This window comes from Exophiala xenobiotica (genome assembly GCF_000835505.1).
Source record: "Exophiala xenobiotica strain CBS 118157 unplaced genomic scaffold supercont1.5, whole genome shotgun sequence".
NCBI classification, from domain to species: domain Eukaryota; kingdom Fungi; phylum Ascomycota; class Eurotiomycetes; order Chaetothyriales; family Herpotrichiellaceae; genus Exophiala; species Exophiala xenobiotica.
In genome coordinates, this window is record NW_013562490.1 from 1,409,862 (window position 1) to 1,425,860 (window position 15,999).

The 15,999-nt window shown below is 52.0% G+C and overlaps 5 protein-coding genes across 8 annotated transcripts; 1 reads left to right on the plus strand and 4 right to left on the minus strand.

The window, feature by feature from the left end:
* The first annotated feature begins 1,144 nt into the window (after positions 1 to 1,144).
* On the plus strand, positions 1,145 to 3,492 carry PV05_08264. Of its 2 annotated transcripts, XM_013457764.1 has the most exons (3): positions 1,145 to 1,455; positions 1,570 to 2,444; positions 2,520 to 3,492. In XM_013457764.1, the coding sequence occupies exons 1-2, from the start codon at positions 1,318 to 1,320 to the stop codon at positions 2,410 to 2,412; spliced, it is 981 nt and encodes a 326-aa protein (XP_013313218.1). In that variant the 5' UTR covers positions 1,145 to 1,317; the 3' UTR covers positions 2,413 to 2,444; positions 2,520 to 3,492. The 2 variants fall into 2 exon arrangements, with proteins under 2 accessions (XP_013313218.1, XP_013313219.1); XM_013457765.1 differs by having other exon boundaries at positions 1,570 to 3,492.
* Positions 3,114 to 5,119, minus strand: PV05_08265 (uncharacterized protein; the record flags this gene model as incomplete). Its single annotated transcript, XM_013457766.1, has 3 exons — positions 3,114 to 3,571; positions 3,631 to 4,789; positions 4,853 to 5,119. The coding sequence occupies 3 exons, from the start codon at positions 5,117 to 5,119 to the stop codon at positions 3,114 to 3,116; spliced, it is 1,884 nt and encodes a 627-aa protein (XP_013313220.1).
* A 910-nt stretch (positions 5,120 to 6,029) lies between these two features.
* PV05_08266 (uncharacterized protein) lies at positions 6,030 to 8,134 on the minus strand (the record flags this gene model as incomplete). The annotated part of the gene is made up of 2 exons (XM_013457767.1): positions 6,030 to 7,003; positions 7,057 to 8,134. The coding sequence occupies 2 exons, from the start codon at positions 8,132 to 8,134 to the stop codon at positions 6,030 to 6,032; spliced, it is 2,052 nt and encodes a 683-aa protein (XP_013313221.1).
* Positions 8,135 to 9,301: 1,167 nt separating this feature from the next.
* On the minus strand, positions 9,302 to 12,106 carry PV05_08267. 3 transcript variants are annotated; one of them, XM_013457768.1, is made up of 7 exons: positions 11,773 to 12,106; positions 11,457 to 11,714; positions 11,336 to 11,405; positions 11,134 to 11,282; positions 10,680 to 11,085; positions 9,983 to 10,621; positions 9,302 to 9,927 (listed from the first exon to the last, which is right to left on the minus strand). In XM_013457768.1, exons 2-7 carry the CDS (start codon positions 11,583 to 11,585, stop codon positions 9,923 to 9,925), a joined length of 1,398 nt encoding a protein of 465 aa, XP_013313222.1. In that variant the 5' UTR covers positions 11,586 to 11,714; positions 11,773 to 12,106; the 3' UTR covers positions 9,302 to 9,922. The 3 variants fall into 3 exon arrangements, with proteins under 3 accessions (XP_013313222.1, XP_013313224.1, XP_013313223.1); XM_013457770.1 differs by having other exon boundaries at positions 9,302 to 10,621; XM_013457769.1 differs by having other exon boundaries at positions 11,134 to 11,405.
* A 980-nt stretch (positions 12,107 to 13,086) lies between these two features.
* On the minus strand, positions 13,087 to 15,780 carry PV05_08268 (uncharacterized protein). The gene is made up of 2 exons (XM_013457771.1): positions 15,519 to 15,780; positions 13,087 to 15,469 (listed from the first exon to the last, which is right to left on the minus strand). Exons 1-2 carry the CDS (start codon positions 15,610 to 15,612, stop codon positions 13,407 to 13,409), a joined length of 2,157 nt encoding a protein of 718 aa, XP_013313225.1. The 5' UTR covers positions 15,613 to 15,780; the 3' UTR covers positions 13,087 to 13,406.
* Between the last annotated feature and the right edge of the window lie 219 nt (positions 15,781 to 15,999).

Consider the following 15,999-nt stretch of genomic DNA (forward strand, 5'->3'; position numbering starts at 1 on the left):
AAGCGAAAGTGGTTAACATCAGGAAATTGATGTAGAAGGGAAGCTTGTTTGCCGGCTGCCCTCTGCTAGACTCTCCTTAGCAAGGCTGAGGTGACTGAGGCAGGGAATAGTGGCAGCAAGGACGTCTTTTTGGTGGACGCATGTAGGTCAAATCATCACTGAGGTCAGCGCCATGAAGATACGGGGCTCACGGGGGCTGCAAAGTGTCATACGAAATACGACGTATGCGCCGAGCCGCCTGTAGATTTTTCCCTCACTTCGAGCTCCAGTGAACTCCGTATCCGTACGTCAAAGCAGATTCGGCGTCCCATCGCCGGCAAAGGGTCTCCATCAGGCTCGTGCAATGGCTTTTGCTGAATAATGTCTTTCGAAAAGTGCATATAGGAGGTGATACAATCAGGACTTCCCATGGACTTCGCTGATACTGTGTACCTCCGCGCACGTTGCTCCGTGGATGAATCGAGTTGTATTTCCGTGTGAAGGTCTGCGTGGTTCTGCGAATGTGCCTCGGCTAGCGGCGGGATGTTCTTCCGAGCGCCGATTTCTCTGCCCGCAACGTCGTGCTTGACAGGCACCTCAGGCACTTTCAACCACCCTCGCATCCCGTAAATCTTCCCATTGGAATCATCATGAGATATCCATTCCCCCTTCCAGGCAGCAGCATTCAGCCGTTTGGACCGGCAGATATCCTCTGGCAGCCTGCTATCTAATCGTGTCTTCTCGCAGAACAACAATATCGCGCGCCAGCCTTGTGCTTTGGCATTAACCTCTTTGGGCAGGGGTTGCGAGAGATTTCAGCTCCTCTAACAGACCACAGTCCGTATAGCCGGTGTCTATCAGGCTGGGTCCTGGGCTGTCGCTTGCTTAGGCTTTGCCTGTAAATTCTCATGGCTGTACGAACCCTTCAGAGTTACACTCCAAAGCACTGTTCAGATTGACCATACGATGTAGTATTTCTCAGGTAGAGTCCCGATCCGCTGTCATGCCGTGAAGCGCGCCACGTATCCGGATACGACGCCCTCAATTCATTTCGAGCTCACCAACTGGAAGAGCATGCAACCAACGGCCACTATCCCCGTATCGGGTTTTATGACTCTTGATATACGACCCAATCGCTGAAGGCTCATTCTGTGGGTGCTTGATACGTGCATATAGCGCCTTGCTAATGAACATATACGCGAGGTGATATATACGACTAATCATCTGCCCTCGTTCTTGCAGACATCCTTTCCTCATCCCAACTCACATCTTCTCTCGCTCTTGCTCTGCCATTGTTTCTACTATACCCCCTTCAGACTCCTCAATATCGTTGCCATCATGACAACCGCCGGCAACGTAACTTACCTCCCTTTCCGTTTCTGCACCGATGTCACACCACAATGTCCCGTCGAACACTCCATCTACGGCTACTATCCCTCGATCGGCGCCAACGCCTTCTTCGTTGCATTCTTCCTAGTAAGTCTTCCCGTCCTTAGCCCCTCCAAAAGCCATCCCAGCCATACCATCTATGCATCACCCTCCTTGAATGTGCCCATTCATTTTTGAAATGGCCATCCTAACACCAAACAGATGGCGGCCGCCCTCCAACTCTACGCGGGCATCCGCTACAAGACATGGACATACCTCTTGGCCATGTTTCTCGGCTCCATTGACCAAGGCATCGGCTACATTGGCCGAGTCATGCTCCACGCCAACCCCTTCAACACCGTCGGTTTCCAGATCCAAATCTGCTGCCTCATCCTCGGCCCGGCATTGAACTCTGCAGCCATCTACCTCGTCCTTAAGCACGTAACGCTCTGCTTCGGTCCCGAATACTCGCGCATCCGACCGACCTTGTACACCTGGATATTTATCACGGGCGACTTGGTATCGCTGGTGATCCAGGCCATCGGAGGCGGCATCGCAGCCACATCCATGGCCAACAAGCACCGTCAAGAAATCGGCGATCGCCTCATGATGGCCGGTATCGCCTTCCAAGTCCTCACCCTCTCCTTCTTCGGCGTCGCTGCACTCATCTACATCATCTCCAGGCGCCGCGCCCACGCCTCCTTCTCAGCCGAAGCAGCCATTCTCCTCCGGAGCACCGAATTCCGTCTCTTCACGCTGGGTTTCACTATCGCATTCACCGCCGTCTTCATCCGGTGCGTCTACCGTATCGTAGAGATGGCCGGTGGCTGGGGCAATCCCATCATGCAAAGTGAGATTCCCTTCATTGTTCTCGACGGTACCATGGTTGCAATCGCCACCCTCATGCAGACCCTGTTCCATCCTGGATGGTGCTTCCCACGCCTGTCGAGCGCCTACGTCCCTCCAACGCCCACTAGCTCCGCATCAGGCGCGCTCCAAACGGGATCGGAGCTTCACAAACTTGACAAGAAGGACACCACTCGCGCCAGTATGGAGGCAGTATAGATATAAGGAATTGAAGTTTGTCGGGGATTATCGTATGCGTCTCATTCCTATAGCCCTTATGGACCCGCCATAGATAGCGCTGGAGGAGTTATGCTTATACAACGCAGGCGTTTTCCAGAGTCATAGTGCCATTCTCTTCTTCTTTGGGGTTTCGATGCAGTCAATAAGTAACCTATTGCATCCTACCTCTAGATATTCATCGAGACGGCCATCACGACTAACGCTCTCGATTGACAGGGTATGCACCGTCGCACCCATCATACGACTTTCCCGATATGCATGCCTCGCGCACGCCACCCCCGTCCTCGACTCCCTTCGCTCTCACGTTCGAGCCGTCCGCCGACTGCATATTCCGCCCCTCCGCTATTCCGCTATACACCCTCATGTCGGACGCTATACCTATAACACATGCCTCTTCTAACACCCCGAACAGGCTCCTGTTGGACGCTATACACAGCAGCCTCGAGATCATGGCGCAAGGATGACATCACGTGATAAGGCTGAGTCCTTACACTCACCTCACTTCACTTCAATTCGAGGGCGGGAGGACATTCTCATTATTCCAATTATGAAGTAATCATTCACCATATCATTGGTGATATTCACCTCTCCATACTAATTTGTATGGCTCTCTGAATCCTCGCGATAAAGCGCGGAGGCACACCGAACACACCCCACACCACGCACAACACCACACGGCCCTACTTGTCGCCGTCCTTGTTCTCCTCCTCCTTCTTCTTCGGCATCGGCTTGGGGATGCGACGCAACGCGTCGATCTGCATCTTCTCCAAGTCGTCTGCCCAGCCCTGCATTCTGCCAATCTCAAATTGGCCTCGCCATCCCGGCCTACCGCCGCTTGGCGCACCCGGGTCTGCCAACGACGCAACCAAGGCATCGCTCTTGCCGAGCTGCTTGACCTCCTCGGTGGCCTTTATCGCAGTGGGTCTCATCTTCTGAGTACCCTTTGCGGCGGCGATCGTCTCCGAGCGCATGATCTTCTGGTGCTCACGGGCGAGGATCGCGCGACGGACGTGAGGCGGCTTGTCGGCGATGCGGTCGAGCACGGCCTCCAAATGGCGCTGGAGATTGTCTTTCGCGGCTTTCTCAGTCACTGGTCGGCTGAGATCGAGGCCGGCGTCAATATCAGGAGCGGAGGAGCCTGCAAGGAAGGAGTTGTCAGTGTTACTGAAATGAAGGACAAGTGAGGGATAGACTTACGAGTAGCACGATGAGCGGGACGAGGACCAGGACCAGGATCAGTGCCAACACCGGGAGCAGGGAGAGCCGTGACGCCAGCAGAAGCGGTCAAAGTCGGAGTATCATCGTCATCGTTGACAGTGTGAGCGACACCAGGAGCGGAGACATCATCTGGACCTGGGTTGTATGCAGGGGCATTGTCAGTGTCGCGAGCTTTTCCCTTCCCTTTGCCTTTTCCAGAAGCACCATTGACTGGACCTGGAGCGACGGCGGCAGCATCATCGACAGTGTGAGAGACACCGGAAGCAGAGACGTCCTCTGAACTTGGGTTTTGTACATCAGGATTGGCAGTGTCGCGTTTTCCCTTTGCCTTCTTCTTTTCCTTCTTTTTCTTGTTTCGTCTGCCTTTTCCAGAACCACCATTCGCTGGACCAGGAGCGGTGGCAGCACCGTTGGTAATATCAGCAAGAGCGCCATCTTCGGTCTGAGTAGTTTTGTCCGCAGTACTGCCATTGACTGCGCCTGCGCCTTCACCATTGATATTCTCAGCCGCCTTCGCCTCTGCCTGGGCCACCTTCGTCTCTTCGATCCACTCATAGATTTTGTCACCAACGCTGAGTTGTGCGAAACTCATCTCGTCAACCTCACCCTCTTTCAATTTAGGTATCTTCTGTGGACTGGTAAAGATGAGATTCTCCTTGGTATCCATCCTGCTCTTTCTGCCTTCGTAGAACCAATCCCAGACTTTCTGATGCTTCACGTTGTTCGGAGCGAGCCGCTTGTGTCGATAAGTAAACAGTATCAATCCGAGGCTGATGAGTGAAATTTCGTGAGGCGCCCCGTATTGCACTTGGTGTTTGCGCGCAGTCTCGAGGAAGAACTCAACAATGCACAAGACCACTTCGAGTTCGCCCACACGGTCGACCACAGTGATGACAATATCTTCAGGTTTCACTCCAGTAGACTCAGCGCCGTTGATGGAAAAGAATGTACTTTCCTCGTGGACGTGGGCCTCGGCGAACTGTTTGATGATTTCGAGATCGACGTGCCACACGTAAGTGTCTCGGTCAGGGACTCTTCGTCTGTAGTTCGAGGAAAACTTGGTGAGCAAACCATCCAAGACGGGCAATTTGTCGATTTTGTATTGGTAGTAGAGGCGGACCAAGCCTTCGTTGTAGAGCTGAGAGTGAAATTGATCTGTTAGCAAACATTCGCTGCATGAGAGCACAAAGACACAACTCACATGTGTGAAGATGAACTCTGCTTTGGCGTCTATTGACAGCGCCGTTGGCGCAAAAAGAGTAATGTCTGGACTAGGAATTTGAGGAAGTGGATGATCCAAAGGGTCAGATGAAGATGGATTTTCGGTAGGAGTCTCAGCCGGAGGATGCTGAGGATCGTGGGTTGTTGTCGTCGCTTGAGGCGCCGAGACATCTGGCAATCCTTGGCCAAAGAATTCATGCGTCGCACGAGCTGAGGGTCCAGCCTTCCTGGCGCCGCGGCGACCCATCGTGATGATGTCGTGTGTGAACGAAGAGACTGAGTCGCGATGATGGAGAAGAATAGTCGCGCGACAACTTTGAGGGTGGCCCCGAATATGAGTGAAGCGTTAGCGCCCATGGCGGCGGTGCCTATACTCATTTCGGAGAATGTTGTGATGGGGTGAGGCAGTATATGAGCATATACACCGCTTCCTGAGAGTGACAAAGGAGATGAAAGAAGTGAATGTCGTCGTATAGTGACCGTCTTGGTCCATGTCACGTGGTTCAGCCTTGTCAGGGATGATTGGGCTCTTGGAGACACCATGACCAAACAGGCTTGTAGCAGCTGGATAATGCCACTTGTATTCGCCTCTGCTAGGTGTCTTTCGATGCCTGGGTGTGACCACTATGATGGGAGTTCATGAACACGGATAGTATCAAGGAGAAAGTCAATACTTGAACATACCTTGATGTGGGCCGTCATTGCAGCCTGTTGTTCGCTGCTACTGAATGTGTGTTGGTATGATGGGGTGACCGCAGTATCTTGAGACTGCTTTTGGGAATCGTTCAACTCGCTCTCCTGTGCCAAAAACTGGATCTGAGAAATACGGCCCTGCATTTGTGGATGACTGGCTCTGCACAACATCTTTTACGGCTGAGATTAGCCTTCGCGAGCTTGCCATCGCACCTGGCACGAGGATCATGTGGAACTCGTGGCGAATTTGAGATAAACCGATTTCAATTGCTGGCATCCAATGCATAATGGTATCGGTAAGTACGTAACTTCGTCCTGGTTCAGCATTATTCGCCACCGTCGTGATCGTAAAAGCCAATCTATCCATTTGTTAATCAATCATAAAGCACCGGCTCAAACAAAACAAGGATATCGTGCATAACAAACCACAAAAGGTATCAGCCCAACCCATCGTCTACTCGCTATCACATGTACATCTGGGGTCCAGGATTGGAGAAGTCCAGGCCACTGCCGCTAACATAGCCGTCACTTATCTCTTCATCATAATACTCTCCACCACTCGAACCATCGAAGCTGGCTCTGCCCATGCCACCAACATCACTCAGATCTCCTTGATCATCCACCGCAGATATCTGCGACCAATCGATATTCTGAAGAGCAGGGTATTGTTGAAGAAGGGCTGCCGGAAGAGCAAATCCACCCGTGCTTGTACTGGGATCCATGCCAATCATCATTGGTTGCGGTAGAGGTTGAAGGCTGTTCTGGGCGTATTGTGCCTGCTGCTGTTGCTGTTGCTCCATCATAGCTCGGTTTTGACGTTCGGCCTTTTCTTCCTCCAGCAATGGCTTGATACAAATTCTGCCGGCTTCTGACCGGAAATGCCGACCCAGAGCGTCAGCTCTAGCAAATCGTCGTCCGCACCCCCAATGCTGGCCAGGGGAGGTATGAAGTTCGCCTCGGCATACAAACTTCTTTTCCCCGCTATGGAGACCTTCATGGCGCTTGCGGTCATGCTGTCTGGCAAATGCCTTGCCGCACACTGTGCACACGAAGGGTCTCTCATCAGTATGGGTCCGTAGATGCGAGCGTAAATTGTATGCGCGAGTAAACCGCTTCGGGCAGAGATTGCATTGAAAGGTGGCTGGATGCTTTTGAACTCTGGTGCTTTGCGCGGTGGGTGAAGCATTGGGTCTGCTAGGATCCGCCAGATCTAGGATGTAGTCTCGAGTTTGGCCCACGGAAGATGTTGAAGCACGCCGATTCTTCTCAACCCTGCCAGAAGCGACTGGTCCAGGCGAGGATTCGCGCGACAAAGACCGAGTGCCCCTCTCGGGAGATCTTGAGACAGCCAGATTGTTTGTCGAAGTGAGTCCAGGAGATCCGGCTCGGGACAATGGTCTACTAAATGTGACATCGGATTTGCTCCTACTGCGGCCTCCTGGTTCTTGAGTTAGCATTCAGTCGTGCAAGTTGCCGTGGATAGATACTCACTACTCGAAGTAGGAGGACTCAATGCACCTTCTAGAAGTTCTCCCTGTGGCCCAAAACTCTGCTGTCTAGAGACAGGCGCTGGCTCGATATTGATGGTAGGAGGCGCAAATTGATCAGCTTGCCCAATTTCAGAAACTACTGAGGTATTGCGCATATGATTGCTCGGGACGATTGATGGATAGGCTGGTGCTTGCGAGGTGTAGACATTAGGGATAGGTATACCCATGGGCTGGTTGAGTGTCAAGCCTTGGTCAACCCCAAGGCCTTGTTGAGTTCCCTCCATATGAGGCATGAGTCTCGGAGAACGATAAGATGCCTGCTCGGCAAGACTGAAACTCTCCATGCCAAAGGCATTGTTGGTATCAGGCTGCGCCTGAAGAAATGGAGAACGATTCAAGTCAGAGGACTCGTGGAGCTCTGCGTGCCCAAGATATGGAGAGTGTGAAGCTGATGAGATCTCACTATGATCCGACGGCGCTCTTCTGTGCTGCTGAAAATTCAGCCCGGAAAAGCTATCTCCATATGCGCTCGCAGGGTCAAGAGAGGCATGTCTTGAGTGCTGCGGCGTGTAGAACTGGCCGTTGGTCGAGGCAGGAGATCCAGGTTGCGAAGGCAGGTTCTCCGGTGGCTGCAATCCTGGTGATTGTTGATCCTGCGGAGAAGATACTTTGCTCAGGTCTGCCGGGTTGATATTTGCCTGCGGATTCATGTCGTATGCGGTGCTCATGGAGTAGTTCTGGAAGTCATTGGACATGCTTCCCCCGGGGTAGATAAAGCTGGTGTTGAAGGATGGATCAAATGCCTGGCCAGCGAATTGATTGTCCTGAAAGGTGTTCTGATATTGATTGTCTCCGTAGAATGCTTGCTCTGTAGGGTCCGAATGAAGTCCACCCTGTTGCTGTGGATCGAAGAACGGACCGGCGAACGATTGTGAATTTGTGAATTTGCCCGTGGTGAGCGCTGCTTGTACCGACGGAATTACGCCTGGTACGCTTGTGTGGTATTGATTCGGCGAAGGCTGAGGGCTCATGTCCTGCGCATTGCCGCTCGAGGGAGATCTCCCCCGGGAAGCGTCCATCTTTTAACAAGCTCCCCTCCGAGCCGTCTTTGGGCGAGAATGTGGATTGACAAGATAGGACCGAAGGATGGCGCGACAGGAGCCAGGCACCGGTAGGTATTCTCGGTGGTCGGCAGGCAACCCAGGGTTCGAAGATGATACAATTGGGCCGGTTGAAGGTGGTTTGGGATGGTACCTTGCCGGTCAGCCTGTGGCGCAGTGTGTTAGCATTGATATTCTGTGCGAGCTCTGATCACTTTGGGCTAGGACATACTCAGCCGCGCTGAGGCTGTGTTGGTGGAAGAGGGTATAAGAGATCCCACGGAGCCTCCAATGATGTTGTCAGATCAGGATGACGCTGCTCGATCAATCGCGACCTCTTTGCCGACAAGTCTAGCAGTAACAGAATGCCCTTGGTGGTGTCGAGTTGAAAGGTGAATTGGTAGGCCGACAAATGTGGATTGAAGTGATGTAGGGCTAGCAGAGGTTATAAATGGCGGGATAGGGCAGCAAGAGATGATACGGAGATGATGGTGCCAACTCAAGTCGCAACGACAAAAGTCCCCGATTCAAGGGACGAATTGCGCAGGATGCGGAGTTTGTGAGAAGATGCGGAATGAAAGTCTGTGAGATGATGGATTGAAAGTCGAAGGTGACTGCCATGACAGTGCATGACTTATTTGAAACCAACCAAATCCCCCCGGCGCCAGCTCTTCGACTGGACGTTGATCCTCACCTATCTGAATTCAACTGCTCTTTTCGTATGCTCATTGATCCCGGATACTGCAGGACGTTCAAGACCTGTGCGATCACTTATCTCTTGCAGACGAATCACGCATATTCGCCGAGTCCTTTCACCTTGTCGCAAAAGACAGATGAACAGGGTAGATGTCACCATCCGTTATCATCCCGGGCAAGACCTTGCCCAAATCCATTGTTATGGGATCCGAAGGTTGCCTTCTCGGCTGCCCTCCTCTCTATCTGATTCGTCGCTGGGGGCCCTTTGGTACTCCCTGAAATATCCCCTGTTCAAACATGTGTGGAGCCAGAATCACCTTGTTTGCCTGATACCAAAGGCCCTTGCTGTGGCTGTGCAATTGTGCCTGATGAATCCTGATACTGGACGATATCGAACACGAGGCACCGATGGCAGTGATCATGTCCCAGGGATATGGCGAGGACGGAAACTTCGTTTTCGAATTGTTTGATTCTCATTACCACTTCCCTCCATGTAACTACCTCTCCCTGGCCTTTGCTGTGCTTTGATCTATTTTACATACCACAGCAGTAAAAGGACTCTTTTGGCTCCAAAAACCAAAACGAAATAAATCGTGCCTTTTTTCAGAATTTCTGTGCCTGAGTAGGAGCCTTACAGCCCTTTTTGTAACCTTTTCTTTTCGTGCATACGCAATCCCAACTTGCAACTCCGTGCTCCCAGCTGCAAATCTGTCCGTATAATATCCTCCCGCTGCCCTTGCACAATAAGGAAACAGCGCAAACGGTGTCGGTTCATCGTAAAGAAAGTGATCGTGATTCGTCAAAGGTATTGAACTGCTCCCACGCTCGTGATCCTCGACATCAATATTGACGGCTTGTCCCTAGCTGGGCGGACCACAGCGAATGAAACCAAATAATGAAGATTAATCTGTTGGCAGAAGAATCGCGCTATGGCGTGGGTTGTATGCAGAAAGGTCGTAATAGCGGCTCGTTGGGACAGGAAGCCGAAGCATTTCGTCTGTATATCCAGCTCCTTCAAAGTGACTGGATGAGACGCGATCGAACTTGCAGATGTGTGAATGCAATAGACACTCAGCCTGGAAAACGGCGTTAGTACAGGGCTTGCCGCTAGTGTCGTCTTGCTTTACATACCGCAACACAGCACTTTCATCATCTTCTGGAAGAAACCCGGTTGTTGGTCTTGTTGCTGATTTGGTCGCCCCTGGCTGCTTTGCAGAGCACCGGCCGCTGGACTTGTTCGCGGCTGCGAACCCACCAGGTTGGCATTGCTATTCTGGAATTGTGCCTGAGTGCTTGCGGGAGGCGTGTTCATATCAAGCTGGCCAGCTAAACCACTACTCCTCTTTGGTAGATTGCCCCCGGCGGCGCCGCTTGTGCGATCTCGAGCGCTCTTCCCCATGGCTGCCACTCCTGGTTTTGCCGGCGACCCTGGGGGCGGGGGCTGCGCTGCGTTTAAACGATCGGCCGAGATTGCTGCTCGATCACGCGACGGCCGTTGTCCACCGTCCTGGCGCATAGCAGAAGCGCCGTGCAAGGCGCGTGCTGATGCATCAGCTGGAGCATTAACGTTATGCAGATGGGCAGCAGAAGGATGTGCTTTCATGGCTTCCCATCCACGTCCGCCATTCAATTTCATCCAGTCGTACTCGCCGTCTTCCACTTCACCCGTGTTCTTCAGCGCTTGGGTGAACAGATCTCGTAAAAAGTCATAATCTGGGGTGTCCTCGAATCCGAGATTGCGCACGTAACTGAGATATTTGTTGAATTCCTCTAACCTCCACGTTAGCATTGGCTTGGAGGAAAGGGGTGACGAATGATCATTACGTACCGGGAAAGCCTTCGCAAAGATCTTTGATGGCGGTGGTTTGTTTTTTCTCTCCAATCTTTTCATACTTCTGCTTGTTGGTTGCTGCCTTCAGTCCTTGCCACGGGAGTCCACCTCTCAAGAAGTACATGAAAACATGTCCAAGGGCCTCCAAATCATCACGACGCGACTGTTCTCGTCCCAAATGGGTGTTGATACTCATATAACGTGCCGTACCTGACAGAGATTTGCGTTCGCGATAAGGAATGTGCTGTTTGGTTTTGGGGTCTCGATATTGTTTGGCCATCCCGAAATCGACAACATGAATAACATTTGCTGCTTTCGTACCGGGCCTGCCGATCAGAAAGTTGTCAGGCTTGATATCACGATAGATGAGGTTCTTCTCGTGTATTGTCTGAACTCTGGAAAGCTGGAAACAAGTCAGTCCTGAGCAAGTACCGGGAACGGCCTGAGTTACCATCTGCTTCGCAACCATAACAACCGTCTTGATCGAGAATCGTCTGTTGCAATGGTCGAAGAGGTCCTCCAGACTAGGGCCAAGCAGGTCAATCACCAGGATGTTGTGCAGACCCTCTTGTCCAAAATAATAAACGTTGGGAATTCCGGCTGTGTAGTGTCAGGTCTACCAATGTTTCGCCAACTGGAGCCATCAGACTTACGACAGCCGACCAAAATTTTGTAGGTTCGGTATTCATCTCGTAGCTGTGGAGCATCACTTTTTCTCGGTTCCTATAATCCTAATGAGAGGCTGGAGCCAGATGTTGTGCCAGCTTGACATACAAATTTGATAGCTACTTGTTGATTGTTGAGCAGATTGGTGCCCTCGAAAATAACACCGAATGATCCCTCTCCTATCTTTTTCCCTACGCGATAGTGCACTCCGACAACATTGGACGACGAGGAAGCCATGTTTCCGTCGCCCAAATAGGGGAATAGGTTATGCAGAAGGGCGAAAGAATAACCGTCGAAAGAGGGATCTCGTAAGGAAGGAGGAGTTGGGGCTTGATTCGAGGCGTTTCACCTCCGCAACGGCGGTGACTGCAAGGGTCAGTATGGGCTCCTAGTCCTTGACCGCTCGATGGGAAAGATCACATACATTGATTGCGGCCTCAAGCAAGAACAGCAGTCATCCGCAGTGAAGATAAGAAATTCGGGGCGAACGTCGACAAGAACGGTCAGTTGTTGTCGGGAAAGTTTGGGTCGGAGCTCCTGCCAAGGACAACTGCAACCGCAACTTCGCCTGGAGACTGGAGACTGGAGACTGTCCAGCACGGACTCGTGAGGGTCCGCCTTTGCACCAAACGATAACGCACACAGTGACCAGGATGCGACGCACTGAGAGATAAATGGTCGTGCGAGGTATAAAACCAGGCTGAACACTAAAAGAAGACTCGACTCAGCGAAGGAAGCCTGGGCGAGAAGGATACGATCGAAAAGTCGGGGGATGCTGTAGTTGCAGCAATTGGACTAGCAGCAAACGTCTAAGGGCGCAGGGGGGGAGCAGGTGCAGTGGCTACGGAGGGAACCACTAACCTAAGCGTTACCGACGTCGGGCGGCTGAGGCTTTGCAAGGCAGCCCAGTGAGCCTAGTGAGCCCCAAACGCAGCGCAGGAAAGAATAGGAAAGGTCACACTCGAATTGAAAGGAGAGGCTAGTAACTGATTTGGTGGTCGATCTGCATGTCATGGGCTAGTAAGAAGTTGAAAAGTCACCGCAACTGTCACCTCTGTCCACTACAATCATCAATCTCGAGTCCTCGAGCACTTCGCCAAAGTCGTTTTCAGTACCGTGTATATTGCCGTCGCTTTGCTGGAGAACTTCCTATTCCCTTGCAATTCTAGCCCCTTGCGCTGGCAAATGGCGACAGCACAACACACAGATCACACTATCACTCCACCCAGAGTTCCAGACTCCGTGTTGCCGCGGCGGGATGCCCTGTAATCCAGATACTTACTTTCATTTCCATGGTTGATGAGACGGCAAATGTAATGAGCTCCCGTCCTGAGGTTCCTCGCTCATCCACTCAGATCCTTTTCAAGCTCATCTGTCGACCTTTGTTTAGCCGTTTCTTTTGATGCTGGAACGGAGGGCCTAGCAGGGATCCAAGGTCTCTCCGGCGCTTTCTGGAGCAGTAATTATATCCACTATTGACCAGACAACCATTCGGCTCTAATAATCTCTCTTTTGGTGCTGTTCCCGATCCGTGCTGCGTCCCGGCCATCAAACATGCTCGCTCTTATAGGTGGTGGCAAGTGTGAGCATCTTTGAGCATCCTACTCCGTCCTATGTATCTTGACAGCGAGATAAGCCGGAAAAGAATGGACCGAAATACTGTAAAGAAAGCGAGTCTTGGATTGTTTCTGGGAATCTAGAAATCTCTCGAGCCTGATTCGCGTTCCTGGTCCCGCCAGAACGATCTTCTCTGTGAGCAATTTTCTTCGTCCTCTCTTCTACCCCAGATCCGCGATATGCAGGCACAGGCACCATGCAGCAAGGGGGAAAAGCTCTGTACACCGCACTTTTGCCGGCGGCTTCTTTGTCCTGATCCGCTGGGGACTACTAACGAGCACTTCAACCATCAACAATTGTCAGCTCGCTCTGCTCAGATCCTCTTCCCTCGTTTCTTCATATTGCTATCTGAATGTGTCCATGTCGACGGCTTCATGTTGAACACTGCTGCAACAATGAGGAACCCCGACTTATTGGCTTCACTTCACCCTTGGTGAAATTCTATCGTCTTGGATGCTGCAAGCGTGACGGGCTGTTCTCAACCTTCCTGCAAATCGTGTCACTCCCGCGAGAAACTCGGGTGACATTTCGAAGCGGTGAAGGCGTTGCTGGCTGAAAGGGGACAGCGTCGCGTGGCATCGGCGTCGCCAAATTCGAGTGGCTGTCCTTCTTGAAAAGACCTCCAAACTGCAGACTCCGGCTCTTCTTCACCGTATTTTCGTCCTTTGTATTGAACCTTTCGTTCGTGTCTCGTTCGTACAAAGGACTGAGGGTTTTGTTGCGAGGCATTGCTATTGTTTTGCTCGACTTGGATCTAGAGAATAGTCCACTCCTACTCTTCTTGAGCAATTTGCTGCCTTGTTCCTTTGATGTCCTTTTTTCCGGCGTGCCAGCACGAGTCGGTGTTGCATCAACAATCCTCGCTCGAGAAAGTCCTGCTTCATTGCGTCGATCAGAACGAGGAGTATCTCGCGCATACGTACTGAGATCACCCAGTGAAGGGGAGTAGATGGGAGCGTCTTCGAGAGACAGCAGGTCATCGTCATCGTCACTTTGGACACTTGGGGTCGGTGTCTCTCGCTGAGGAGGTGGAGGAGAGCCGTTCGTGCCGGTTTGCGGCGACGGGCGGGTGAGCGATGGAGGACTAGCAAACATATCCGGCGGGTGCATTCTCAGTGGGTTGACTCCTCGAGGATATCCAGATGCAGGTATGGCCGGCACATAGGCATTTGCCTCCGTCGAAAAGACGACAGGAGTCGGAGCAGATCTCTGCATTCCAAAGTGATATGAAGCTTCTTTAACGGGCTCTGGCGCCGCAACTGGTGGAAGAACAGGCCGCAGTGTGGGCTGGACGACCCGTGCAGCTAGGTGTGGTGCTGGTGGAAGGATCGTCACAGGTTCTGATGGTCCTGGTAGAGCTGATGGCATTGTTCGACCTTGTTGTCTTTTCTCGGTCGGATCACCGTCGCCATTGCTCTCCTTCTTTGGGTGAAAGAATGATGACTTGGATCTCAAGAAGGACATGTTGCGTGGAAGAGGAGAATGAAAATCCAATTTCTCAACCGCTCTTGCGAATGACTTGGTCAAAGATCCAAAGGCAGACTCCCCGTCGTCGCTTTGTTCAGCGCCGACATCAGTATCAGGGTCCCGGTGGTCTGTGAATTCGCCGAGAAGAGGCGCGTCTGTCTGCGACTTTGCAAACTCCTTACTGCTATTCAGCGATTTGCGCCTAACATGGCCGTTGCCCGTAAGTCCTTTGATTTTTCCTTTGTAGAGATTCACGGTTTCTGCGCGTCGGCGTGCTAGGCCACCTTCTCGTCCATCAGTAGCAGCACGTTCATCTGCGTCTTCAGCTACTGAATCGAACTTTTGCGACTGACAAGCTCTTCCAGGACGCATTCTAGCAGGCACTCTTCTGGCCTTGCTTTTGATCGTGTCACTCAAGCGAAGTATGGAACCCCTTTTTGATGTTGTGGTGTTTTCTGGACTCTTCAACTCCGAAGCAGGATTTGGCTCTGGTACAATCTCGGCATCCGTGCCGTCGTGTGGAAGCCTCTTTTCATTTTGTTGCTCTGGTGTGTTAGCGACCCATCCGATTACTGGATCCCAGCTTGTCCCTGAGAACGTCAGGTCAGATATTTCTCCACAGACGACACCTTCCGCACGAGCGACTTCGACGTTGGTGGTACTGGTAAGTATAGGAACAGAGATAACACTTCGAGCAACGGTCGATGTGCTAGTAGCTTTTGGGAGGTGGACAGAGTGACTTCGAGGGTAGTGTGTCGCAAAGGGAAGTTGAGAAATCGATAGCCATGAGAGTGGACGAAATCGATTCCGACGACGGGATTTGGTGGTTGCTGGAGCAGCATCTCCCCCGTTCTGGGGTCCTGTGCCCCGGGCACGGGTCTCTTCTTTCTGTAGGGATTGTGGTTTGACGGAGACATCAGTGTCTATTGTAGGGCCGGGCCCAGACGATGCCGGCGGCTGATCATGAGGGTCACACCGATAAGAAAGGCTCGATTCGGCACGGTCATTCAACTCATCCTTCGAAGGGATACGAGAAGCTGGAATCAAGGTCAACCACAGCAACGTGACATTGAGACTGGTACTCACCTTGCCGCGACCCCGCACGACTGAACGATCGAATGCTGTCAAAGGAGAAGATAGAGAAAGAGCCTCTACTTCGAGTACGAGTGTGCGAAACCATGGTTGTTCGGCATTGGGCATGTCTCAGGCTTCAATTCCAGCATGAAACGAATGGGACGAGGAATGCAAACCCAGGACTTAGCAAGATGACAATACTTGAGGTATGAGGGACATAGTGTGTCTGGCAGAACAGGCAGCTGCAACAAGTTGAGGGAGAACGAAACATCGGGCAAGGACACTGGAAAGGAGCAAGACACACGACGGCAACTGCATCATGCTCATCGGTACCCAGCATCAAGACCTATATCGAATGCCCGAAGACTCTTTCTCACATCGCGAACCTGTTGCCATGTATTCCTTCTCTCCGTCTTCATCAACAGCAGCTTCAGCCCAGGTCCGTCCTTCCTCATTTCACGGCCAGTAAATCTTCACGAAGGCCATGCTGGCA